General features: G+C 45.2%; 1 protein-coding gene and 2 long non-coding RNA genes across 4 annotated transcripts in view; 2 read left to right on the top strand and 1 right to left on the bottom strand.

The window, feature by feature from the left end:
- Window positions 1-13,568, top strand: part of LOC134170292 (uncharacterized) — a 105,432-nt gene extending 91,864 nt beyond the window's left edge. For both annotated transcript variants that reach the window (XR_009967211.1, XR_009967212.1), the window contains exons 5-6: window positions 645-841; window positions 13,057-13,568. This is a non-coding gene — a long non-coding RNA (uncharacterized LOC134170292). The remainder of the gene's footprint in view (window positions 1-644; window positions 842-13,056) is intronic.
- A 97-nt stretch (window positions 13,569-13,665) lies between these two features.
- Window positions 13,666-22,797, bottom strand: ARRDC4 (arrestin domain containing 4). The gene is made up of 8 exons (XM_062631565.1): window positions 22,306-22,797; window positions 21,148-21,214; window positions 20,713-20,860; window positions 18,816-18,918; window positions 17,871-18,127; window positions 17,145-17,307; window positions 16,464-16,618; window positions 13,666-16,348 (listed from the first exon to the last, which is right to left on the bottom strand). The coding sequence occupies exons 1-8, from the start codon at window positions 22,652-22,654 to the stop codon at window positions 16,292-16,294; spliced, it is 1,299 nt and encodes a 432-aa protein (XP_062487549.1). The 5' UTR covers window positions 22,655-22,797; the 3' UTR covers window positions 13,666-16,291.
- A 528-nt stretch (window positions 22,798-23,325) lies between these two features.
- Window positions 23,326-27,419, top strand: part of LOC134170277 (uncharacterized) — a 49,496-nt gene continuing 45,402 nt past the window's right edge. Inside the window, exon 1 of the long non-coding RNA XR_009967194.1 lies at window positions 23,326-24,051. This is a non-coding gene — a long non-coding RNA (uncharacterized LOC134170277). The remainder of the gene's footprint in view (window positions 24,052-27,419) is intronic.

The raw sequence follows: 27,419 nt of genomic DNA, 5'->3' as shown, positions 1-27,419 counted from the left end.
TGTGAGACCAGGACAAAGTGGCATAGGACCAAAGGCTGGAATTCTTTTCCCAGGAGAGTGGCATAAAATTGCTCAAAATCAGAGGCTCGCTCTTACTTTAACATCTTATTTAACATCAACTGTGGTGTGGGGTGTTTAGAACAACTCTTAAGTAATATTTAAGACATAATGAAGGGCTTCTTGAGGATCATATTTGATAAATCTTATATTTAAAAAAAAACATTCTACCAAAGATTATTCAATTGTATCTAAATTTCCAGCAACTTTCTCACCAAGCAGTGCTATTTCTAAATTTCACATCTTTTAAAAGATTTATCTCGCTATTTCCCGCCAGTTGTTAACTGCTTGGTGTCGGAGCCTGTCACATCTGGAAGCCTTGCTGTTCTGTTACACTGCTCTGTCAGGTCCTTGTGATTTCAGCTGACTGCAATTAATAGTTATAATACACAGTTTTAATTACTTGGGGTACATTTCTTGCTTTCAGAGGTGTGTTTGGCACTTGCAGAAAGCACCATTGACTCTCTATAATCTTTCACTGGGGGGATTAATCCTGCTGGGTTCATGCTGTAAGCTCTGTAGGACCAAAAGGGACTGGACTGCAAGCAATGACCGCTTCAGTCTGTGAAATATTTATGTCTTCTCAGCTGGCCCCTGTGACTTCCAAAGCATTAACACTGCAGAGACTGGAACGATATTTGAACTACTTTAGGATTCAGATGACTGCAAAACCGAAACCTCTGTGGGCTCACAGCTGCTCCACCACATTTGCAGCACAGTCTGTGCAGCAGCCCATCACCGATGGAAACACAAACAAGGGCTGTCAGAACATTTCTGTTCAAAGGTCAGTGGTAAATGACAGACACTTAAATGCTGTTTTGTCTCTGTTCCACAAGCTGGAAAATAATAGGATTGGATTTTGATCAAGAACTGTTTTATTCCCTCCAGTCATTAGCTTTGTGGTCTCCTATACCCTAAGTATAGATGAGAGTAAAAGGAGGAGAGCTTTGATGGATTATTTGTTTTGAGAGTTTGTTTGGAGTTCAGCCATTTATATACAGTGAGCACCATTGTGTTTGACTGGGATTTGGTCTGTTCCTCCTGATGCTTTCCAGTCTGAGACTGCTGCCCACTGGGCCAGCCCTCTAACACCCCAGCTCCCTGTGTGCCCCAGTGCTGTCAGCTGGGGCAGATCAACACACAGACAGTGAAACTTGGCTTTTCTTAATGTTTGATGCAAGGGCACAGCAAAGGCCCTTCCACAGGGAGCCAGTTTCTGTTCTGAATGGGAAGCCATGGGTGGTCCTCACACCCCTGAGCCATGGAGAGGAGTCTGGGAGCAGTCACCTTAGCTGTGGGCTGAACCTGCAGGAGTGTGAGCTTGATGTGCAGAACTGCAAGGATTGGGCACCTGGGTTCTGGACTATTTAAAATAGATAAAGGCCTTTTCCAACCTAGTTGATTCTGTGGTATCTTCTGAGCCTTTATGTAGCACAGTATTGCACCCTTGCCTGCTCCAACAGTTGAAGTAAGGAACGGAGGTGTTGTGTTTGGAGGATACTGCTCTCAGTCCGCACCCAGCAATGTAACCTTTGCACAGTGTACCTTAGTGGAGATTTCACCCTGTATTTTAGCATTGTTTGGTCATTTCACTTCTAGTAGTCCTTCCACTTCCATTATATCCCCTGAGTAATGCCTGCTTGGAGGACAGTACAGTAAGTGACTTCTCTCTAATCTGATTTCTAATTCTTAGTGGCCTGGATACACTAGCATTAGTTTGCTATTTCAATCTGATCCATCAGAGTCCTTTGCTACACGGGGCTGCTCTTTTATATCACTTACATGGCAAAACCATAGCTTAATCTCCAAAGCAAGACCAGCCAGGTTGTGTGTGTGTGGAGCAGAGATCATTAACAGCCTCTTGCTGCACCAAAGCCAGGGCAGGAGCTGAGCAAAGAGGTCTGCTGCTGGCCAGGAGCTTCTGCAAGCTGTGAACAGGGTGTGTGATGCAGTGCAATACCTCTTTATGCATTAAATTAATACTTTGTTGTCTGGATGTAGCAGGATTCACCTGACCTTTGTAGCATCAGTTATGTAAATAATGGAGTGGTTTTAAGTGCATATTGAAATAGAAATACCCCCCCTCAAAAGCATTAGTTCTAACGTGTCTGATGAAAGTTAATCACACATAACTGGAAAGTCATCACACATAACTGGACAAGGTAAACAGTGTCAAGGCAGGGATTGGCATGGGTTTTGGGATGGAAGATCATTAAACTCTCCTTTATGAAGTGCTATACTTCTCCTTTCTGTCCATACTCTTACTCATGGATTGTAAGCTGGAAAGAGAGAAAACAAAAAGGAGGGGGAGGTACAGTGATCTTTTCCTGAATTAAGGCACCTGAATGCAGTGGAAAGAAGCTGCATCTTCCATTCCACCAGCTGATGCTTCCTGGGAATGAGGACGGGATGGTAATGCTCTAGGGATATACCAGACTTGTGGCATCTCCAGGCTTGGAGGGATGTTGCAGTCAGACAGTCATCACCACACACCTTTGCTGTAGAGCAGCTGGCTCAGGAAGAACACAAAGGGGCAAATCATGGCACTGACAATGTTGGGTCAGGGTAGGAATAACTTTGGGATCAGCGATTTGACTTGCTGGATTCTGGAGAAGATGTGCTTGAATGTGATAGAGTTTGGATGTGTTCCCAGTTCCCTTTGGGGTTTCCCTTTCTCATGGCTCCTTGTCAGATGTATTCATTGCTCAAACCCAATGAGATTTCTTTACTTGGCTGCATGTCCAAACCAAATCTGAAATTCCACCATCCTCCCTCGCTCTGTCCACCAGCCGCAACCTGCAAGACAGCACATGATCCTCCTCAGCATCTGTCAGGTTGGATAACAGGGCAGGAAGGTGAACAAAACAAACTGTTCCTTGCATAGCTCCACATGTACATAGCTGACAGTAGTGATGTTTTGTGGTTTTGGTCAGCAAACAGGGACATGGTTGAGCTGAGTTATTAAGGGCTGTGGTCTCAAAGGCTTCTTGTAGCTTCATAAACTCTTGTGCAAAACCCAAGAGCTTTGAAACCTCCTGGATACTATTGACAAATCTTGGAGCAGCGTGTGCCAAGGTAAAGCATCCTGCTGCCTGGGCCACTTGTTTGGATAACCAGGCAGCTGTCTGCCTGTCTGCTAAGCCTGAGGCTGAAGTAAGGGCATAGGTGTGAATGGGAAAAGGTGCAGACAAGGAGAGGCTGGATCTTTCCGTGAGCTGCTGCCTGTCTTTGTCATATGCCAGCATCAAGATCTCTGCTGTGACCTCTGGGGATGACTGAGCGTAGCGTGAGGATGAAACTGCCCATGAGAAACGTCCCTGTGAGCTGCATCCTGTCGCCCTGGCGGGATCTTGACTTAGGTCTGGGTGTGGTGAGAAGCAATGGCCTTCCCAGCAGTCAGGAGTAAGCTGGTTTAAGTCAGGAGCTTTCTGAGTATCTCCTTCACTGCGGATTCTCTAGCTTGGCAGCCTCCAGTGTCACTGAAATATGACTGGTGCAGGCACAGAGTGAAGTGGTTCCTTCCCTACGCAGAAACTAGTGCAGCTTCTGACTTCTGCCCCGTTCTGCACTGGTGCTAGAGGGCAAGGTAGGGAATTAGAAGTCCAGCGACTTCTGCATCCCCAGGAAAATGACTCTGATATGTACTAATTGTAGACTGACTCTAGGACTGATATGTTAGACAATTAGTGTAGTGTCTAGTGAGTGTTTGGAGATTTGGGTATTTTTGATTCTTCTAAGAGGATTGTGTTTGGGTGTCTGAAGCTAAAAGCAGAAGTTTCTACCATCTGAAATAACTGTGATGTAGGTAAAAGTGGTAGCAAACTTGTGTGCTTGGTGAATTCAGCGCAAGAAGGAGGTTGTAGTAAAGACTGATTGGTAAGCAATATTTGGAGAGATTTCCAGGACAGGCTTACTAGAAGTATGGAATGATTGGTGACTGCTGCCTCGACTCTGCCTGGTGGGATGTGTTTTCACATGCCAGCTGTGGGAACTGAGCTGGGTGGCATTCTGTCCTTTCCAGATCCAGCCCCAGTGACCCCAAGTCTTGTTCTGGACCCAAGAGTCTAAATTCCAGACCAATGTTAAAAGTTTTGCCCCATTTTTTGTGTCTGTCCCCGACACCAAGAGCTTTAGGGTAGTGTGAAAATGTGCATGAACCTTGTGCCCACCAGGTCTGGAGCCAAAATCTAAGCAGGATACATTCACACATGGTATTCTGCCTTTCTGTCCAAAACCTCCTGTATCTGTTGCCCTCAGGCAGAGTATCCAGGATCCCACAAAGCAGCATGGTCTTACGTCTGTTCTCCATTTCCAAATCTTTGTCTCTGTTGTTCTACTTCTGGGTGGATCACAAAAATAATTACCTAAATGAACCAGGCACCAAAACACCGTAAGTGATCATGTCCTCCAGAGAACAACAGCGATTAGGTCACTCTCTTTGCTTATCTCAGGTTCCCATCCTTAAAATAAGGGCAGCAATATTTTTGCTTTTAAGAGAGCAGGATGGACTTGTTCATGTTTGAAGTATTAATTGTTGTTATTATTATTATTACTCATACAGATGACAGGGAAGCACCTAATGAACGCTGGTTATGTTACAATAGGCTGTGACTGCTGTTGTCATGACTAACACAGCATAAATTTACTAGGCTGCTTGTTTATACTCATGCAAACTCCACCGCATACTTGCGGTCCATTACCAGCAGATCATCATGGCCAGGAAGTTCTTATGGTGCTGATCATTTTGTATGACACCTCCATCCTTTCAAAAGACAGCAGCCTTGCTCATCCAATAGAGTATCTCTGCATGTGCCTCCCCAACAGGAGCTGCTGTCCTGGTTTAATCCCAGCTGGTAACTCAGCCCCACGCAGCCGCTTGCTCACTCCCATCCCAGCAGGACTGGGGAGAGAATCAGAAGGGTAAAAGTGAGAAACCTCATGGGTTGAGATGCAGACACTTTAATAGGTAAAGCAAGAGCTGAGCATGCAAGCAAAGCAAAGCAAGGAATCCATTCACCATTTCCCATGTTCAGGTAGGTGCTCAGCCATCTCCAGGAGAGCAGGTCTCCATCATGATGACTTGGAAAGACAAGTGCCATCACTCGGAATGTCCCCCCTTGCTCCTCTTTGCCCCGGCTTGACATGCTGAGCATGATGCCACATGGTGTGGAACATCCCTTGGATCAGTTGGGATCAGCTGTCCAGGCTGGGTTACCCCCCCCAGCCCCTTGTGCACACCCTGCCTGCTTGATGTTAGGGTGTGGAGAGGAGCAGAAAAGGCCTTGGCTCTGCGTGAGCAGTGCTCAGCAGTGACTGAAACATCCCTGTGTGATCAACGCTTTCCACTACAAATCCAAAACACAGCCCCTACTATGAAGAAAAATAACTCTATCCCAGCCAAAACCAGCACAGCTGCCCAGATGTTGCCTTACTGCCTAGCAATGGTAGGGTCTGTCTGGAGCAATTTCTTCCTTTCTGCTTTAAGAGGCACAGAAGCAGCTCTGAGTTCCAGCTGCTGCTCTCCAGTGCTTTCTGCAGAGCAGGTCCTTCTGGCTATTAGAGAATTGATGCTGAAAACCAGATTCCCTCCATACGTGTCTTTGCTCAAACCCAATGTTGCGTACCCTGCCTTTTTCCTTTGTAGAAAGGGTTTCTAATTATATTCCTTAATAATTTGCTCCAAGTGACCAGGAATGGTTGGGTGATAGACTGGGATGTTACACGTGTGTGTTTGGGTGAGTAACAGTGACATTGTCTTTGCTGTGGGCTGTCACACAGGTGTGACACCATTTGCCCTTTGCAGCCATCATACAGGGAAGGAGCTGTGTTACAATCAGCCTTCCTCCCCAGTGGCTCTGCCCAGCCCTGCACTGGCCAAGCCACATGAGCCACACACCCCATCCTGGCTGGGGCCACCTCTTCCCGGTAGCCCACACCTCCACCTCCCCACGCTGGGTTTTGGTGTTCATCTCTCCCTCCTCCCAGTGAATCTTCAGCCAAGGGCCACCTCTGGAAGCTGACTGCGTGCTGTGTTGCATCAGTCCCTGCATAGCTCATGATTCAGCAGTTGTACAAGTTTCATACCTGTTAGGGACATGCCAGAAACCACAAATGTTCCTAAGCCAGCAACAGCAAAAGGAACTGGGAGTTTTCCACTCAGCTCAAAACAATAATGTCTGCAGTAGATTTTCTTGCAAATTGGTTCAATTTCATTGCCAAGAGATGAGAGGAGGAAGAGGATGCCAGGGGGTGAGAGCACGAAAACCAGCATCTGGATTTCTAGAGCCAGAAAGCCTGAGGTCTTCAAGAGAACAAGGGACACATTACTCTGCACTGAGGTCTGCTTAAGGGGAAAAAAAGTCTTCCTAGAAGCAAGGCCATGAAACCATTGAGTATTTCAGGAAAATCCCAGGCTGTGAGCTCTATTAAAAGAAAACACTTCTGAGGTGCATGAAGCAAAATGCAAACATCTCTGCAGGCGTCAGCTTGAAACTACCATTATCCAAACAAGTGTTGGCACAGGAGCAGTGGTTGTGGTGTATGAGCTGCGTGTCCTGGTGCCAGACCCCAGGCAGAAGGGCTGCCCTGCTGCTGATGGAGCGGTGGGTAACTCAAGAAGGGACATCTCCTGGCATCCTGCAGTGCCTCCCGCCAGCTCTGCCTGCCAGGGAGCCGGGAATGCGAGCCAGCAATGGCAGGATTGCTTCTCACTTAGTGCAGCAGAGCCTGGGACACAGCCTGATTGGTTTCATCCCACTGTTGGCTCAAATGAGTTGAGCTGGCAAGGAGAGCTGTGACGGCAAATGCTTGTGCGAGGAGCACAGGAAGCTGCATTCCCCGCCTCCCTCCTGCTCCTTTGCCTCCCCCTGCTCTCTGCAGGGATTTTCAGATCAATACAATCTAGGTGTGAGGGGGAAGGATTGGACAATTGGGGCTGGCAATAGGAGAGCTGGTCTTTGCTCAGGGATTGTAGTTTCAGTGTAGCCAAGATAACAGTGATTGGCTGCAGTTGTCTGGAAAGAAGGGAGTAGTTAAGTTGAAGGAGTAGGAGGGATTGCTGCCTGCTCCAGCTTGTGCTTGGGAAAAGTGGCACCACTCTGAAGAGATGGAGAGTACGAGAGGATGGTCCATCCTGGATTGCCATCCTGCATTGAATGAAAACATCCCAGGCCAAGGGTGATGTTGAGTTTCTTGTCACGCCGTTCTCTCTTCTGCTTTTCCCCTCCCAAAGTGCAATTTTCTGGCAGCGTATGTTTAACAGTGTGTGGTACAGGCAGGGATGGGGGATCCCCTTGAACTGTGAACTGTTGTAGGCATGGGAATCCTCTCTAAATAGCCATGAAGTCATTTTCCCAACATGCTTGGATGGTACGTGTGTGCCAGATCCCCATAAGGGCTGCTTGGCTGTGATCAGACAGGCCGCTTAATGACAGGAGATGCAAATGATTGCTATGGTTGCTGGTTGGACATGGTCTGAGCAGAAGTGGGAGGCTGAGTTCTCATGGAGCTGCTTTGCATTGGGGTGGTGCGAGGTGGGGGCACGTGGCCTGAGCAGGACTCTGAGCTCTGCCAGCCCTTGGTGTGGCTTTGAAAAGGTTGCATCTGATAAATACTTATTTTAAGCATAAACTGAATACAAGAGGGAAGGATGTGCTCTTAGCACTGCTTGGGCTTTGCTACCAACTCCCACAGTACATACCTGACAGATGACCACCCTCTCCCCATGTCCGTGTACCAGTAGGTGTGTTGATGTACCAGTACACTCTGCGGTGTGCCATGTTGATAGTTAAGTGTTTCACTGCTTGCCTTGGGCTTCTGCCTGGAAAAAAGTACATACCTGGCACACACCCAAGACCTATTTATAGCAGGAGTTCCTAGAAGAAAGTGTGAAACCTCAGAAAGCAAGGAATTGCTAAAGAATCCTGTAGAGAGCAGCGAATTAACCCCCCACCACACACACCAATAGCCCCAGATCCCAGTGAGAATCCGTACCAAGTGATTTAATGAAGAAAACACCAAGGGAGGTGAAGGAAACAAGGGCAGCCTGAGAGTCCTGCTTGAAATGCCACATCACCAGCAACAGCCCATAGGAGAGATCCCAGGGGCTTTTTTGTCCTTCTGGCAAACCCTGTGGAAACAAACCCTTAGGACACAAAGACTTCATTCTCCATGGACACACACAGTGCCTTTGAAGACACCTGTACTGTGTGAACAGTGATCTGTGCTTCAGACTCCTCCGGTCCTCAAACCTTCCCTGGTTTTGCCACATGTCTTAAAAGGAGTATCTACTGGAGAAGATAGAACATCAGAACCTCCGTAGTGTGACCTCTGAAGTGGGTACCGTACGGCGGTTGTTCCCATCAGGTACGTGCAGTTGTAGCATCAAATGTTGTTCCCCCTCACAGGCAGTGGATGTTTCTCTCACCTCATCAGGAGCTGCTGAGCTGAGGTCCTTAGGGAATCTCACGCTTTATTTTTCACTCTGCCTGCCTGGCTATTGCATCAGGGAGACCTTGATCCTGCCTGGGCTTGAGGGTGTATAATTGAGCATTGAGCCCATATACATTAAGAACAACAATAACAACAACAGAACCCCAGCCAAAGCCCCAAACCAGGCATTTCCTAACTTGTGTGTGGAACAGAGCGTCCTGTCCAGTGGATATACTGCCTGCTTCCCAGTCCTCCTCTGTAAACACCGTTGACCTTCTGTGTTTATCCAATCCATAGGCTCCTTGCAGTTCTGTGATTCCTTGAGTTGTTCCACCCGCTGGACGAGTTGTAACAGGAACTGAATGATGGGGGTTTTGTTGCTTGCTTACTTTATACACCCGCAATTTCCTGGTTTATATGTCCAGAGAGTAGTAGTCTTTAATTTAATATTATTCATAGATTTTATTGAGCATTAGTTAACTTTGTAAAGCAACTTAATGGGCTGTGTCTTCTTAATTATATATGGCAAAACCTATAGAAACAAAGGAAAATTGACCCAATTTGTTACAGCTGGTTTACAAAGAGCCCTTGAGGTGACTGAGCATCACTTTCCCCTTTTATTGCACTTCACACATTTCCCAGCTCCTGTCAATTCAGATCACGTCTGACCTCCCTTTCCTGAAGCAGCCTCTGCATGCAGCGTGGTTGCCCCTTCTCCCTCCAGCACTGAGCCAAACCCCAGTGTCATGTCAGTTATTTTAGGCAGGGGGAAGACCACTGGCATAGTCTGGTGGAGTTTCCTTTCCTGCTGCTTACTGGAAACATGCAGAATGCTGGGGTTTGACTTTGCACTCGTGGCTCTTAATGCTTTGCAGGCATAAAAGTACCCACATGCCTGTGGGCCTGCAGACCTGCTGCTTGATCTCACCACAGTCTTGTCCCTCGTTTCTTTGTGTCTCTGTCTCAGTATACAAACCTGCAAAATAAGAGGGAAACTCTGCTCTGCCAGATCTTAAGTCCTTCCAGCCCTAATTGTTCTGTGATTCTAAACCTGGGTGAGCACCTTTCCCAACGCAGCGGTGTGTGCCTGTGTTTCAGCAGGAGGCTGCAGTTCCTCGGAACTGCCTCATCATAAACTTCAAATATTTCCTACAATCATCCTAAAACCCCTTTAAATCCTGTTGAACTTGTAATGCATTCATGTCTGTTGTGAAAATGATCAGGAAGCATTTTCTATAACTGTATGTTGGCTGAATGACTCTATATTGGTTCATATATCTCCTTTACACAGCAAAAGCTGCCATAAGCCCTTTTCTAGGTACCCATCAAGCACTGTCTGGCGCATCAGTGAGGTGTGAGCTAAAGCTGCAGCTCTGGTTTGTGTATCTAGAATATGTTTTGAATATCAGCTACACCACATCCTGGATGCAGCATTAATTAAACAGACTGGCCCTGCTTCAGGCCCCAGTGGACAAGCATGCACATGGCAACTGTGAGCCTTGTCGGCAGCAAGAGATTAAGGAATTAATTGGCAGGGTTAATCTTCATGTCAGGGATGGAAATGAATTGTTAATTTGTTTGGATGAGTGTAAAGTCCTCTTGCAGCGATGGCAGGTGGGATCACACGGGGAGAAGCCTGCAAAGCTGCCCTTCCCAGGGACCTTCCTATTTAACACCACCTGCAAACAGACCTCTCGGTTTCCTTGCCCCTGATGTGTGAGACTCCTGCACAGGGTCAGAGCAGTGGGTTGTGCTGCTTGTGTGTAACCTCCATCCTTGCAACTGACAGCACATGGGAGATGGGACCGGGACTGGCTGCAGCCTGGGAGGGCTCCTTCATGTTACGGCTTTTCTTTCTGATCTTGCTCCTGGTTGCTGCATTGCAGATACTGGATCAGGCCAACCTGCTCCAGGATCTACAGATGGAGGGAGAGATGCACTGTTGGGGCAAGTGGTACCAGCCCTGCACACAGTGGGTACAGTTTGATGGGTCTGTACAGACACTAAACCTCTCCTCCAGGATACTGTAGTATGAGAATCTGTCAGATCACTTAATGCTTTCTCCTTTCTGCTCTCATTTTACTCTCAGGACATCAGAATATTTTCCATTTTAGTACCTTTTTGATCTGTTAAGGCTAATGCATTGGTCACATCACATTAAGACATAGGTGAAAAGCACCTCAGGGCTTAAATTACTGAAATGTAAATGTGAGTTTTTTATCACTTGTGCCCTCTTTTGTGCATTGATCTAATGAGTTCAGCAATAAGAAGCACTTTCTCCCCATGCTGTGGTCTGATAGGTTGTGTCACAGCCTGACTCTAGATGTGACATCAAATAGGACTTGCCTGCACAGAAACCTGGGATCTTTCTGGGTGTGCAACAGTCCTGTTTAAGACCTTGCAGTCAAAACACTACCCTGTTGCCCACGTTTCAGTTCCCACTGTCAGCTCTTACACTTACTCTTTCATTTCCCCTGAGGTACCGCTGGTCACAGCACACAGGCACTGCAAGATGTGTACAACAGGCTAGGTGAAAATCACAGTCTGATCTGCTGAAGTGAATGTGTAAGACATTGCTGTTATACGCAGGCAAGATACGCTCCTCATTTTTGGAAGAGCCTTAGTGTGTGTGTATGAATATCACAGAATGAGGTACTGAAATACAGGTACAGTCACGTCCTGTTGTTTGTGGCAGTCGTGGGAAGCCACCTCTTTGTGCCCAACATATGATTTATGGGGAGACTGATGCTATTCCAAGGCACTGTAAAATAATGAGAGGTTTTCACAGCCAAAACCACTTGGCTGGGTTTAGCCTCCAGATTCACGTCCTGTCTGTGCAGTGTGTCACCACAGGGATACTGTGTCCTGCCAGTAAAAGTACTCGGGGATGAGGGGTTGGTTTTGGTGCTCAGGTTCAGTCCCCTCCCAAAGGAGTGCTCACTGCTGTGCTTGCGTCCTCTGACACCAACTGCTTCTCCTTCCCACACCCGCTCCATTTCCCTACTCCTCCAGCTTCCATTGCACACCCCCATACTGCTTCTGCCTCTCATTTTTACCTCTGTTCTATTTAATGTGAAGTATCTTTGTGCTGCTTTTCCCATCTGTGTGAGCCTACAGAGACTTCCATCCATTGATCATTGAGGAGCTGTTTTGCTGGAGAGGGGAGAGCAGGGTGTCAAGCAAGGTCTGGGACACTGAGTAGAGCTAGAGGCAAAGCAGAAGGGCTGGTGTGATGTTTGGGTGATGGTTTTTGTTAGGCTGTCACAGTCACTGAGTGCTAAGTAAAAATATATCTGATATGATACTTACTTAAGGTATCCTTAATCTGACCACTGTCAGTTGTATTTGAGACCACAAATAATAAGCCCTGCCATCAACTGACACAGCAACCCTCTTGTGCATTTGTGTAAACCTGTTTTGGGGCTGTTTTGCATTCTGCAGGTTATTTGAGGCAATCTCTTTGTAGGTGTCTGTCGAGCACTTCCTCGTACTCTCACCTTGCATTTCACGTTTTCCTCTGCCCCCAGGCAGCCAGGTAGTTGATTATAAGCTAAAACTAAGAAGGATTTCCTCTTTTCTGTGGAAGGGATGGGGGCTCAGAGGTTTACAGTTGTACTTAATCAGATAGAGTCTGTCCTGTGTAACTAAGAAGGCCCACAGCCTGTTGCTGGTACAAGCAGCTCCTCCAGTGCAGTCCAATTGAGCTGCCATTTTGCATTCCACATAGAACTGTGCTTTATGGGTTTTGGACTTACTGGTGTCCTGAAATGCCAGTACCATGGTGATGTTCTAGTACAGCTTTTGTGTACTGTCATTTAAGATCACTAGGTTAGGAATTATGACCACTACATAGTTTAGAATGAATCTGTGCTACACAGAAAGTTTTAATATTTAAAGTGAATGACTGGGTTCATCACAGACCTAGTTAGTTCTTTGTGTAGTAGCCTCTACTATCCATCCACGATGATGTTAACATGCCATATAATCAGCTTTAGAAAATGCAGGAGTTGGTTTCTGTGTTCCTGTGCTCATTCATTCCCCTAAGGAGAGCACTGACAATCAGAGGAATTTTACTGGAAAACAGGCATTTCTACATCAGATTTTTTGGGGGGATTGTAGAGCAATTGACTGTCTTCATATCTACTTTGGCTGCAAATTACACTGCACAAACACTTCTTTCTTTATACATAGCAGAGATTTTACAGAATGAGTTCAATGCTTTCTTTCAGTGTTCAAATCTGGCGGTAAAGCTGTGGAACATGCCCTGGGAGTTGATTAAGTGAGAGCTCTTCCTCTGCAAGTTGTGTTCCCATGCAAATATCAGCAGTACTGGAGCTGCGAACACAAGCCTGCAGTACCTGCTCTGTCCCTGTGGCAGAGCACAGCATTTACTGCTTGTGTAAAGACTAAATGTATTTTTAAGGACAATTAATTTCCTTATGAAACTTAAAAGCGGATGAAGCGGAATTGAGACCATGAACTTAGCAATACGGTATTTTAGCATCATTGAGTAAGAGACCTTTTACCAGTTCAAGACCAGAATTTGATGTTCAGCATTTTCCTTTCTAGGAGTTACGACCCATTCTGCAGGCGCCAGGGCCTGAACAGCATCTCCACCTGGATTTTCCAAGGTTTCTTGTCTTGAAAGTGGAATCAGGAAGAAGATCTTTGGGAGGCAGGACCCTGACAGAGATTTCATCATTTCATTTATGGCTTCAGCGAGCTGTGTGGTAGGTACAGTTTGTCTGTTGTCCCACGGTGGCAGGTACACTGCCTGAGTCATTCTGTACTATGGTTGTAAGGTTGTTCTGATGTACTTAAATCAGTCAAGTACACTGTGAAGATAATCTTGTTTAAAGGAAACCCAATCAAATACCCTGTAAGATTAATACACGAAATGAGAAATCCAGTTAGAGCACATCCTGCCACTTCAATCATTATGAGCACTATTCCCACAGGTGGGTCCTGTCTGGTACACAGGAACTGTAAGTGGAAGGACAGGTTTGATAGATCTGTTCCAATTCTTGGTTATGGATAGTTCAAGAACCTAAAGCAGTGACAGAGAAAGGCAAAGCTCCCAGATCAGGAAGGAATGAGCTCAGCTGGTAGAAGACAAGTATTTCTTGACACTGCAGCCATTTAGCCTAGAGATATGGGACCAGAGATGAAGAGCACAAGGCAGGTTTGACACTTTTATTAACAAAGAGCCCATAGGGCTCAGTCATTAGTACAAAATACAATCATGTTCCTGTAGGTTAAACAGCTTTTGTTTTTCTTATTTTTTCATTTTGTCTCTTTTAAACTGTTTCACAGTTATCAAAACAAAGCCCCTGCATATTGAACTTATTGTGCAAACAGTAATTATTTTAAGGATCAATTTCTGCACTAAGCCAAGTGTCAGAGAGCAGAACTTAATCTTGTTGTCACCCCTCCTTTGAAGGGCAACGTGTGCTTCCTAAGAAACACATTCTAGTTGTCTTTATTTTTTTGCAGCAAACAATCTAAGGCCACAGTTTATCTGCAAATAATACAAAACAACTCAAAGATTTTAAGGGGAAAAGGGGGAAAGCACATCTTTACCCTTCATGCTCTTGTTTGCTTGACCATGTTTATCCCAGGTAGCACACACCACCTATCAGGTGTTTCAGTCCAAAGAAGCACCTAATGTTCTTTAAGCCAATATTTGGAATTATTAACATGCAAGTTAATACACAGCCACATGACTTCCCAAATAACTATAATGGTATCTGTTTAAGGAGAATACGCTTGTTCCCTTTCCAGGTGATGTGAGTGGGAATCCTGCACTGATTGTATGGGCACGCCATCATGAACTCAAAGGCATGAGATCTGATCTCGAGACTTAAGGTAAATACTGATCTTTAGAGTGACCTTTCTAACACGTGTACTCCCATTTTGGTTAAAGCTGCATCTGCTGTAGAGGACAATACTTAAAGTTGCACATGAAAACAGTAACTGCAGTCTGAGTTTGGAAACGTGCATCTCAGCGTGTCTTTTACACTGGTGCAAAAGTGACTTGAGGTGAAGTGCTAGGAATCAGACAGTGTATGAAGGTATACTAAGAGACCCAACGTATGTATCTGTGTGTGCCTGTAGAAAATCCCTGCTTCTGAAATGAAGCTAGATCTAATAGAAAAAAACATTTAAACTTGTTTAAGCTGCAGTTATTGGTGAAGCTAAGGAAACTCAGTTACTATTCTTGCAGTTACCAAAAAGTACAATGTTTCACCACATGAAGTACCGGGTTTTGACCCCAAACCTTTGTGTAAGACACATGGAATAGTTTGAGTAGTTCAAAATCCCCTGTAATTTCAACACTTGACTGTAAACTCGCTGATCAAGAATGCTGTGTTTCTACTCCTTTAAGTGATCTCTTGATGGTGCCGTAACTTATCCCAGTTGATGCTTGGCAGGAAGCAAACATTCTACTTTTAATGAAGGCAGCAGAAGGGCTTGGTAAAATGCTGTGCCTTCACCCTTAGCAGCAACAAACTCTCACTGTTCTAAATGACCTGAGGAAGAAAACATTAAAATATTGCACCAAAACAAAATAAAACAGCAAAAACAAACAAGGAAACACACTAACAAAACCCAGTATGGATAGCGGAGGACCAGTGCAGCCCTGACAATGGATCTCTAGACAAAAATGCAGGAGGAATGAAAAGCTTTGTGCCATTCCCAGAGGATTTTGTTCCCCTGATGTCTGCTTTCACTTCAGTTATAAGCTATGTCTATTCTGGGTATATTTACACCTCTCCCTACGCCTCCTATCTCAGTCACTAACCACAGAAACCATTTAGGGTCCTGTTGAGAACCTTGAAGTATACTGGAGCTGTAGCAAGACTTGTTTTGGTCTCAAATCTGACCATAAGTAAATATCCAAAACAGAGGTAGGCTTATAAAGGCTTCTGAATAAATAAGTATTGTCCATTTTGCTAATATACCTGCTCTTGGCGAAAGGCTTCTCCCTTGCCATGCTTCCCCTCGTCATGCTATCCATAGGCTTAAGATGCAGAAAAAGAACTCACAGTAGAAGAGGCTAGAATAATTCCCTTAAGAAATCCCTTGAAAGAAAGCATAGTGCATAAGCTCTTATTGAAGTTCCATTTTCTTTTGCATACTTTCGTCTTTCATTCAATACACGGCTGCCTTCATAATATTGCGTATAGCTATTCTGTCATCCATGATGTCTTTAGGATCATTATGAATGATGAAATAGTACCACTTGGCAGTTGTTAGAAGGCCAGGTTCTCATGAAATACAAAGTTAAGCTAGAGCGAAGACTTCACTCCATGATTTAGTAGTGTTCCTTTCTTGGATGCAGACAGTGCACAACTGAAGCCCCTTGAACACTGGATTCTTTTGGAAATGTTTTCTCACCCACATTCTGTCCAACAACGTAAGTTCTTCTAAGGAAGTTCACAACATAATGATGTAAATTCTTCCAAAGTGTTCCAAACAAAACATTCTCTCTTCAGAAGATGCTTGCATCTCCTCCTCATACTTTATGTATATCCACTCTTCAGAAAGCTTTCGGTATTTTCAGGTACTCCTTGAATATCCCAAGCAGAGCTGCTCCCACAATATCCTCTGTGCAGACTAATCCAGCAGATTCTCTTCCATCACCAGACATGCTCATACCTCCCCTCTCCATTGTCCTTTGCCTTTCTTGCAGATAAACTTAAGTTTTGGAAAAGAAAACTGTTTCCTTTTTAGCTGCACTATCAGCTTAAGCAGCAAAAAGATTTAAGACATTCATCACAACAGTACTCATTACAAATCCTCTTCAGAGCATGAATGAAACGGGCTGAATTTCTTCTACATCAGTTGGATGTGGATCAATCTACAGAAAGAAGAAAGGCCACAATTACTGCCTGTAACATTTGCATTTCTTTATACAGGGTTGGCTTTTTTTTGCCATCTGACAATAAAACAGCACCTGCTGTTTATTTTTTTACCTCAGAATAAAGAGGTGGAGGCTGAAACCGGAACTCTTGTATGTAAGCAAAGACAGGACAACACAATTGTTCCTCACAGTCTATTGGTGGTGGATAAGCAGGAACATGTCTGGAGAACTCTTCCTCAGACACTACATCAGCATAATTTGGTGGTGCTGAAACACAAGAGATGCTACTGTCAGATTTCAGACTATTCATTCACAGTGATACAACAGATTACAGCATCCTAGACCATGAAAACTGTATTAAATATTCAACTATTATCAAATTGTATGAAGTGCACTATACTCATAAATAACTAGAACTATGTTTTTAGTAAGCTTAGGTGATTCAGCAGGAATACTACAGATGCTCTTAGGGCTACTCCAGCAACAAAACGTGTTCTATCATGATATATTCAGCAATGATTAACTTTAAGGCTCTACCTCCAACACAGAATTCCCACTATCAGAAGTTAGTTACTTCAAGACTCAGCTAATAGATAGGGGTAAAGAGAGACTTAAAAAAAGCTGGAGTTAGATCTTCACCCATCCTTCTGGATCTTGACTTAGATTTATGTGCCTCACTTCCGCTGAGTCATAGTTTAATGGCCTACATCTCTAGTAGTGCCTTTAAACTGCACTGCTACCCTTCCACATAGACAGTGCTGTGCTGTATTACAAATATTTCAATAGGTGTTACCTTCAGGGTGTTCTGGCATGGTCAGTGCCAGCCAACTCATATCCATACTAAACTGGCTGGTAATGCTGGAGTTTCTGCTTGAAAATCCAATACATGGAATAGTGCCAATCACCAGAGGCATTTCAATCATCAGTTTCTTAGCACCAGGAATATGGATATACACCTATGTGACAACCCCCAAATGAAAGAAGAAAAACATCATGAGACCCCACTGAATTGCTGCTCCTAGAAGCTGCCCTACTGCCCTATGCTGCAGATTGCTTAGAAATCAGGGTTTTCTCCTCTCGGCTATGTTTAGCTGATACTCCAGCAGCTCTCCTTATTTTCCAGCAACTTCCTTCTTTCTGTACCTTGTCTCTAGGTAGCATTAAAAAAAACCACAAGAAAGGTTGACAAAAATAATTATGTACTTGACTTTCAGTTCTATCCTCCCACTTCTGAATCAAATCACTAGAGGAACCCACTCAGCTTGAACTACTTTCCTCTAATAACCTCTGCAGGTCTTAAACTAAGCTGCTTCTTTCTCAGAAAGATTCTTCCACTTGACCCATTATCCCTATCTTTCCATTTCAGAATCTGTTCTTGATCTTCAGTCCCTCACTTCTATGGTGTATGATATTTATTGTTGTTCCTAAATTCAAACTCTTAACAGTTGCTCTGTAAATTCTTCTATCCCCAACTCAATAGTCAAGAATATGCACATTTGTAATAAAAAGCCATACTTACAGCTAATGAATATTCTACTCTAATAATACAGCAGTCAAGTATAGAGGGGGATACAGGTGGGATTTTCAGAGTTTTCCCATTCCAGGTATCTGTACTCCCAGAGGCAATGTGGTTTCCTCGGACATTGGCAACCATCTGACGGAAGGTTTTTGTCTTCCCACTGGCCAGGTAAGTTTGTGTTTGGAAAATGGCAGCTTTTGGAACAATCAAACGAGAGGAACAGTTCTCAATTTCTGCATAGATTGGAATGGCTTCCCCTTCAAGACAGAGAAAGTTCAGTGAATAATTTGTATTTACCAACTTTCCTCTGGGAGTATCAAAGCATGTTATGCAGCACGTACATCATCTGCAATGTTATGAGAACAATACTTGTTAGTTTCCTCAAGCTAGGCTTATTTTTTTTGCTGCAGAGTGGTATCCAGGCAGAACTACAGCCACCTACTACATTTTATATATAAACAATGATTAATTTTGAAACATTAAGCATAATATGAAGCAGCTATAAAAACTTTATTGCAAAATTACATGCCAATCTTCCTCTTACACAGTACTAACTGAATTTCAGAATGCTTTATTTCCTCAATGTAGCTCATGTTACCAAGATCACAAAGAAGCTGGTTAAGCTCATTCTTACAGAAGTGTAAACCTATACAAACAGGACATAAACACCTGATTATGTCCCCGGTTAAGTATTTTATCCCAAATTAAAGCCTTTTGTTGTTTCTTTACACTTAAAAGTACATGGCTCTTCCATAACATTACTAACAGGACTTCCTTTCAAATAGTATTCTCAAAGGGAGAGTAAGGGGAAAGGCAAGATGATTTTTGTTAAAGCAAGTTCACATAGATTTCAGTTTACTACCTACTAAACAGAACTATTATTTTAGCTATAGTGTTGGCTTTCAGAGATTAAAAAACCCTATGAGATATAATAACTACTCTTACCATTACAGTATCCCTTCCTCTCAATTTTGGCACTGAGAGACACTGGCCCAGAAGTGAAAAACCAACAGCCAACCATCTTCTCCTGACTTCTTAGAACAGGTGTCTATAAAATATAGAGTATTTTTCATTTAGGGCATGAAGCTACCAATCACTTGGAGTTATGCATCTCGATCACTGCAGTCTAGCCCTAAAATCCACTGCATTTGACTTGCTGTATTACTCAATGCACTGGAGTTTTGCCACCAGAAAGTGGAACCAGGGTTTGACTGTCTGAATATATGACTATTTTAGAATCCCAGTCTGCATTTAGACCCCACCAACTATGTAACACAGAGAGCAATGGAATGTAATCTGGCTTCAGAAAGCTTGATTTAGCCAGTTCTACAGGTGTGACTTTTTAAAGGGCTAATGGAGTACTGCAGTATTTATGCCCTTGTTCCTCAGTGCAGAAGAATGCAGAATTAACTTCAGCTGCAAGCAACTAATAGTTAAGCAAGTGAATTGTTTTTACTGTTGTATCCTTCAGAAGAAAGGATAAATGCAGACACACCAGGTTAAGGTGATGCATCTTCATAACTTGCAAGCCACATAACCCCCCAAAAATTTAGGCTCATGACAAAAACCAGCTTAATTATCCCTGGAGGATGGTCACATTAAAAATATACAGTGTAAATGTCATATAATTAAAATAAACTTATAAATGCACATGTCAGGGTCCAAAGTAGCATTCAAGCTACTTATTTACTGGCACTGGTGCCCAGTCAATAGAATTATGAAGTCCAAGAAGAATGTGTGATACTTTGCACTTCTTTTGGTGGTAGCCTTCATTAAGACAGGCACTGCCTACTTTACATGCCCCACAGCCCTCTCCTGTGCAGTAACCAGTAGTCTACTCTATCCTCACTGTATCTGGATGTGCTGTCTTCACACTCCTAACATACAGTGTTGAGTATAAAGACTGTATTTGCTTGCAGATGTCACAGCCAAAATAGTTCTCCAAGTTCTCTCTAAAGATTAAAATGTAAGCATATAAAGAGGGAAAAAAAGACCCTGCTCAAAACATCTCTTAGCTACACTCACGTCATGATGAAATGTTAAAATTATCCTAGCATTTTAAATAAAATAGAAATTACTCATTCATATTTAAATGAATAACCATTTAGATCCAGTTGCTATCATGAAAGTGCAAGGTATAATTTTATATTATTTTCATAATATGGGTTGAGATAAAAGAATCCAGCTCATTAGCTTCCATCTTGCCTATTTTCTCATTACTTAATGCCTGATCTTTCTTATTACTCTACAGTATTTCTAGTGATTATTAGAAACTCAAAGCTATAATGTGGCCAAATCTGTCATAAGAAAATAACTGAAAAGATCTCTAAAGCAGCTGCATGCACACACTTAATGTTAGAAAACGACATGCAAAATGGAAGGATACGTAACATAATGGCCAGAGCATAAATGACAGGCTGGGCATGATTAATACTCTTCCGTAATTACTGTTCCTCAACCTACTATTATTGTAGAGTTTAGGACACTGCAGCCCTGTGAATGTAGTTGCTCTGGTAAGAGTAACTACTTTATGTTTGTGCATTATTATTATTAAGCCTTATTTATGCATCTGAAGCCTGCATAACTTTTTGGCAAGAGCATCTCTGCCAGCAGGGATGTAATCAATGGTATTAAAAAAAAACCACTCTTGTTTGCTATTCACACAACCTAAGATCATCTATTTATAGAGAAAAGCTTAGGGAGCTTATATGCTTTCAGAAGTCAGAAAAATGACACTCCAGAATAACATGGAAATGGTTAGGCTGGATGTGAATGCTTCTTGGAAGGGATTTTTTGCAGCTGGCTTTGGAGGGGGGAGGAGGAGTGGAGGGGACCCTCTTACCAGTAAAGCTGGTGAGCTGACGTCGATATGGCTGATGACCTGAAGCTCTGCCTGCACGCTCTGGTCAGGTGCTGCAGGCCTCTCCAGTATTGCTTTCACATAGTACTCAATACTGCCATACTTCCCAGTAAAAGAGGTCACCAGAGGTCTGAAAAGAGCAGGCACAAAAGCAGAACTGTCAGTTTATCATTCAGTTCCAAGCACCAACACTTCCTGTGTACATAAATGTTTACCAGTTTACAGCTTGTGCTTTCAGGGCCTTAGGGAGACTGAAGCAAATGTGACTTGTCAGTGTGGTGGCTGATTAAGACAGACATATAAAGCTGATCTACCAGTTTGATATTAAAAAAAGCTGCAAGTCCAGTGACATTCAGCTAGTGTTCCACAACAAGCAGCGTCCAGCACAACCCCTCCAGGGTGGATTGTTTAACTTACTCTTGAGGGAGTTGAAAGCTGAACGGAAATTCATGTCTTCCATCGAGAAGAACTAAGCTTTCCTCACCTGTAGGGTAAAAACGAGTGGTATGTTTTAGTTATTCCATAAATAGCAGAACAAAGCAGACCCTATTATAAATTATTTATGTATAAAAACACCCAGATGCGAGGGACTAGGAGAAGTTCTAATTGATCCCAGTGGGTTCTGGATTGGAGCCCATGCTTTATTTATGCTGGGATGCAATCTCAATGGAAAAATCAAGGAAACATGGAGACCTTGAGTTTCAGTTCAGGACTTCTGCCAATTTCTAATCCAAAATGGCTTCTGGAAAGCATAAAGTAAGTTTCTTTTCCTTTCCAGCAGGAGGGCCATTAATCTGCTTTTGAAATTAACAATTGAACTAATTTTTGTGCTAAAAAGCTGCAATTTGAGGTCAGTATTATGAAATACTATTAATATACATAGTCTTAATATATTCTACTGCTTCACTAGTTTTAAAGGTCTACATTTACTTTTCCCACAGATAAAACTCGAGCTGCATTTCACCGTTACGGAATGAAACACCATTTCCCCGTGATTCTTCATTGCTGCCGTAGTACTGCAGTGTCTAAGTGACAGCTCTGCCAGCTGGAGACTCATCAACAGAGAGCCTCTGCTTTCCTAAGCCGGTGCAAAGGAAGGCCGAAGGCTTCGAGGGGCTTCCACAGGTACCTTCCCTGACGGTGCTGACAGAGCACAGCGAGCACGAAGGTGCCCGATGTCATTTATAAAAGGGCAAACCGCGGCAGTAAACCCAACAGAGCGAGGAAGCCCCGAGCTCCAGCTCTCGTTCCAGCCCTGTCCTGCGTGTCCCAGCCTTTTGCACAAAGCCGGGGTGAGTCCTGGCTCTACACGTGAAGGCTGCGGTGCGGGAACGCTGTCCCGGTGGCCGGGCACTGCCTGGGCCTCCCGCCGTTCCTCAGCACCAGGCCCGGTGCCAGGTTCTCCCCGCAGCACGTTTCAACCCCCGAGCACGCCCCCGCTCCGGTAAAGCAGCCGAGCCCCCCCCCGGCCCTACCGCCTTCCTCCTTAAGGGGGGCGCCCGCCCTCCAGTCCCACCCCCGCTGCGGCGGCCGGGCGGGAGCATCCCCGCAGGGCCCGACCCGCGCCCCCCTCACCTTCGGGTGGGTCCCGCAGGAGGCTCTGCCGGATGTCCAGGTACCGCACCTCCGCCTCCCGCCGCGGCCCCGGGCCCGGCGCCCTCACCGCCACCCCCCAGGTTCCCGCCCCGGGGACAGCGCCTGAGCTCTCGCTCCAAGCGACGCGAGCCCGGCCCGCGGCCTCCAGGCGCAGCCCGCGGAGCGGCAGCGGGCCCGCCAGCTCCAGCAGCACCTGCCCGGACACCGTGTCCCCGCTGCAGTAGCCGCCGCCGCCGCCGCCTCGCCGGGCCTCGTCCTCCAGCACCAGGGCCAGCGTTTTCACCGCCCCGCCGGCCCCGGGGCCCTGGCCCGGCCCGGCCGCCGCCATCGCTCCCCGGCTCGGGGGAAGCCTGCGGCCGCCCTCGACGATTGCTTTAAAACCCGCCCGTCTCCGCCAGCGCCCGCAGCGGAAAGTCCCGCCTCGGCTCGCTCCTCATTGGCCACTCCCCAGCTCCTCGCCCGACAATTCGCCGCGGGCTACCCCTGGCCCCCCTTCTCATTGGTTCCTCGGCGGGCTCACACTCCGTGTGCGTCACGCTGCGTGATCACCGCGGCGGAGCCAATCGGGTGCGGGAGGCCGCGCGTGGACAGAGCCTCCATTGGCAGGGCGGCCGCAGCTACCTGGGGAGAGGGCCAATGGCGCGGCACTGCCTCCACGTGCACAGCCTGTGGATAAACAGGCGGGGAAGGGGCGGGGCGGTGGCTGAGGGGAGGTGCGTTCGTGCTGTGCCTCGGCCCTTGTCATGGCGGCTGAGGGGCAGCTGGGGCGCCGCGGTCGTGCGGCCCGCGTTGGATTCGTTCTCAGCCTCTCCTCGCCGGCTGAGGATGTTAAACAGGGGCAAGCGGCGCGGTGCTGCCTTTCTTCCCCCCCCCCGGTTTGCCTGGCGTTACTTCAGGAGCGCCCCAGCGGTGAGCGGGCTGTGGGGGTGCGGCCTGTCCTGGATCTCCCGGACCCCGCTGTCACACCCACCGGTACCGAGTTGTTACGCACTTCGTAACCCAACCTGGTCAGAAGCTTGTTTCTACAGCCCTCTTTTGTGATCATGTAGCTGATGGATATGCAGCGCTGACCACTGGTAGGCCCGAGCAGCATGGTGTAAGCCTGCCCATACAGATCCTCCATGGGTAATATTTGGAAGAGTTATCCACTGGAATTCGTGCAGAGTTTGCTGTTACTTTTACAAGTACAAGCTTAGGGAAACCCCCAGCGTCTATAGGAAGAGTGAGGAATGCACACATGTCACTAGGGGGGGTACAGCCAGCTCCAGAAGCCCCAGGTCCAGCCAGAAGCCAATCTAACCCATGCTGCAACCTCAAAAGCTTTGCTTATACTGTACAGGTACTAAAATCAGTTTTGCTGTAGGAAGCGCCATGTTCTGCGATTGCCTGAGCTGGCTGTAGTGCATCCTCATGAAGGTGTGTGTGGTGAATGATCTTCGGTAGCAAAGGAGTCATTTCCCGGCCCAAGTCACCTGCCAGCTGCATCTTCCTGCATTCCTCCATCCCTCTGGAGCTCTGGAAAACACCAGCCTGCTGATCCCCGGCTGACTCAGGCAATTAGTAAAATTAGCAGAAATGGCTTCCAGAGTCAGAGCCTTGGCTTTTAAATAACTGACAAGAGAACGTCAGGCTTCCTCCGAATCCCTGCATGCCTTTGTGATACACTGCCCTGTGAAACACGGGCGCAGTTACTTCTGTGAAGAACTTGTCCTTGCCGAGAGCCAGGTAGGCCTTTTGAACACCTTTTGTTTGCTATGAGTTAATGCACTTTTCGGTGTTAATCAGTAATAACGTGGAGAGAAGTAATGTCATTACAGATGGGGTGAATTCGTAGGCTTTGTTTGGACTTTCGATCATGGGTTCCCTGTTATAGTGAAGAATTATGTAACTAAAGAAAGCCGTTGTTTGAAGATTTAAAGAATTTTTGGATACTGGTATCCTTTTGTGCTTTTTGAAAGAGTTTTTGTAGACACTGCAAACCTTACATTACAGTTGGGAGTTGTGGTATATAAAATCATAGAATGGTTAGGGTTGGAAAGGCCCTTAAGATTGTGCAATCTTATTTTATAGTTTAATTAAACCAGTACAGTTTGATGGCCTAGTTTTGCATAAATCTTTTCCTCATTTCCAGTTTTTTACATTAGCAAGTGTCAGGTTAGTTTTGTAGTCAGCAGAACATGCTTGGAGGTGCTTACTGGATATTTGCTTGTTTGCTAGATTTGCTTAGGTGCAATATGTGTATGCAATTTCTTGCAGCTGATTTTGGAAGTATGATAAAGAGGGGAAAAAAAACCAAGACCAAACCAAACAACAAAATCCCATCCCTCCTTTTTTTGCTGTATGAATTAGATCCTGTATGAAAGTAATTGATTCTTTCCTGGTTTTATGCGACCATTCAGATGTTGCCTCCTGTTTATTCTTTGCAAGTGCAAATGAGGTAAATGGGGAAATTAATAAACATGGGCAATTGCTTATGAAACAAAACATTATAGAGAATTAGTAAGAGTTGGGAGGCTTGAACAACTTGAACAATTAGCCTGTAGAGGACACAGTTAATAGGAACCCTGGGTCACAATCAGGTGGTACTTGTTTCAGGTGATTGTTTGCTCTTTAAAAGACTTTTTTTCAGCAGGATTCAAAGACCAGCACTTGCAGTTGTCAGGGATTGGTTTTCTCATCCACCTCTGAGACTATTTCTTGTGCATGAGGCATTTTAACTGACCAAGGCAGTAAAGTTGTAGCAGGAATGGTGGAAACTGTCACTATTTTAGTCTGTAACAAGCTGGAAGAAAAGAACAGGAGGTTCAGCTACAATGTGTGTGTGTGTGTGTGATGGGGTAGTTGTGTGTAGGTGTATGTGTGAAAGAGGAAGGGATACATTGACATGCTCGGTTGTATTTTTATTTTACTTACTTGCTACTTAATTCGGGACTGTATAAGAAAGAGCTGCTTGAAGAAGTTAATTAATACACAAGTTAGCCTGTAAGAGTAAAGAATACATAAAGAAGGGTCTCACTTGAGAGCATCCACAAATCTGTGAACAGTCATAATTACAGTCTTGAAGGTGAAGGAATCAGGAGAACATCTCCCTACAGCACCTGGTAATGTCCTGGCTCTGCTGGTTAATTTGTAAATGGCTGCTGGGGTGAGATCGCTGAATTTAGATGGATCTGACAGTGTAAGTTTCTACATTTTTTTTAACTCATTTCAGTGCACATATTGAAAATAGGCTACCAGGTCTTGAACCTGCCAGAAGTGTTTTAAAAGTCAGCATATAGGTTCCAAGTTTTCACAGCAGGAAGGACCTCATACATAAATAACCGTGTTTGAGGAACATGCAAGATACCAAGGTGTCTTAGCAACAGTGATCTCTGCCAAGGTCGTCTCTGTTTTTCAGGAATCCCAGCGGTGGCTGGGAAGGAAGTGAAAAACTTGATCAGTATTTGCTGTCTTCCTCCTGCTTGAAGAGAACTGAGAGAGAGCTCTTAATCATGAGTCAGGCACCAGCACGAGGAGTTTGCCAACTAAGCCTTTCTGATCTTAAATCAATAGACTGTCAGTTTAGCGTGAACAGCTATTTCCGCTGCTGGAGGAGGACTTTGAGAAGTGTTTATGAGAGCTGCTAACAGCTAATTTACAAACTGGGTTTCATATTTGAGATTGCTGTACTATAACATCCGTTCAAGTGTCTTATCAAGTACCAAACACAACAGGCAAAAAAACAGTGACTGAGTTCAGTGGCGGAGCCATGAGATAGGCTCTGCTCGGCAGTGAACAGCGTGTAAGCTCCATCGTGACCTTCCCTCTGCACAGTAGGGAGGGTTTGCCCATGTACCTTATACTTTAGCTGCAAATAGTTTCAACTACTTCATGTTACAAAGCGGTTGGGTGAGAGCAATGTTTACCTTGAAAACACTGAGGGACTCTTAAGTTCCCTCACAATACAAGACCTTTTTTTCCCAGATATTCAGAAATCCTTTTTCTGGGTTTGTTTGTGGAATCAGGACAGGGAGGGATGTGAGATGATTCCTTTCTTCCCTATTTCCTGCCCTTTTATTGGTGCTGTCCTGAAAAAGCAGCCCTGGAGCGGGCTGTGAATTCTCCCTGGTGCTCCCAGTCAGCACAAGAAGGCAGCAAATGGCTATTGGTGACACTTGCTGTCACGTACACTCTTTTATTGCTTTTATTCTATTACCAGTAATTGAAAGGTCAGCCAAATTTTTCTTAGACAATTAAGTGACATTTACAGATAGGAGCTCTCAGGGAGCCAGAGGTGCTTTTCCAAGGGCTGCTGCAAACACGGTGCCCAGCTAGTCTGATGTGTCACTACTCCCAGTGTGTAAAACACCAGTAAGCAGACTTTTAAGATTCATGCTGTATGTGGTACATTGAGAAACACAAATATGAGATACAGGCCCAGGGATCTAAAGGCACAGGTTTTATCTGGGCAGGTGTTTGTTCACACAGCCCACCAGACAAAACACCTTCGTTTTGAAGGTCAGAAGACCAATCTTGTTATAAGGTTATGTCTGGAAATGGAAAACCACAAATGACAGTGGGATAGCTGATGTAGGAAATCTGAGGCAGAAGAAGGACAGAGGAGGAGTAGGTTGCACTAGGTTGATGACTGAGGCCCAAACTGTCAAGGCTCATGCACTGAGTTCTTGGTTCTTACAGCTGCCTACTACCCTATCCTTACCTTCCAAGGGGTGGGAAAAGTGTGTCTCATCCCTGTGTTGAGAGGCTGGGATGGAGGAAAAGGTAGTGGTACAAACTGCAAGGGATTCTGTGTGCTTTCAGGAGCTGCACAGTGCCAGGACCTTCCCCCTCACCTCCAGATGGACACTCTTGTGAGGTGGTGGCAGCAAGCCCACAGGACAAGGGTCCCCCCACCAGATCCTAGACCAACACACTGGGATTGCATCCTGGTATCTGATGGACAATCATGTTGTTTCATGCACCAGTAAACAAAACACTAGAGACGTGTTGTTTGCTTAAATATTTATATAGTGAATGAGATTGCAGAATCTCTTTCTGCTCACATAAAAGTGGTCCAAATCAGTGCTCAGTTGGGCATCAGAGAACTGCTTCAG

This window comes from Pezoporus occidentalis, unplaced genomic scaffold, assembly GCF_034315485.1.
Source record: "Pezoporus occidentalis ecotype Australia unplaced genomic scaffold, CSIRO_AGI_Poc_V1 ctg11, whole genome shotgun sequence".
NCBI classification, from domain to species: Eukaryota; Metazoa; Chordata; class Aves; order Psittaciformes; family Psittacidae; genus Pezoporus; species Pezoporus occidentalis.
This window is presented reverse-complemented; position numbering and strand designations above follow the sequence as displayed.

Bases quoted from the DNA above. Each gene is read 5' to 3' on its own strand.
- ARRDC4 (XM_062631565.1), bottom strand. From the start codon at position 22,654: ATGGCGGCGGCCGGGCCGGGCCAGGGCCCCGGGGCCGGCGGGGCGGTG. The intron at 16,619-17,144 runs GTAACACCTATT...CTTGTGTTTCAG, and splicing joins CATGCCAGAACACCCTGAAG to CACCACCAAATTATGCTGAT. The intron at 16,349-16,463 runs GTAAAAAAATAA...TTCTTTCTGTAG, and splicing joins CTCCACCTCTTTATTCTGAG to ATTGATCCACATCCAACTGA.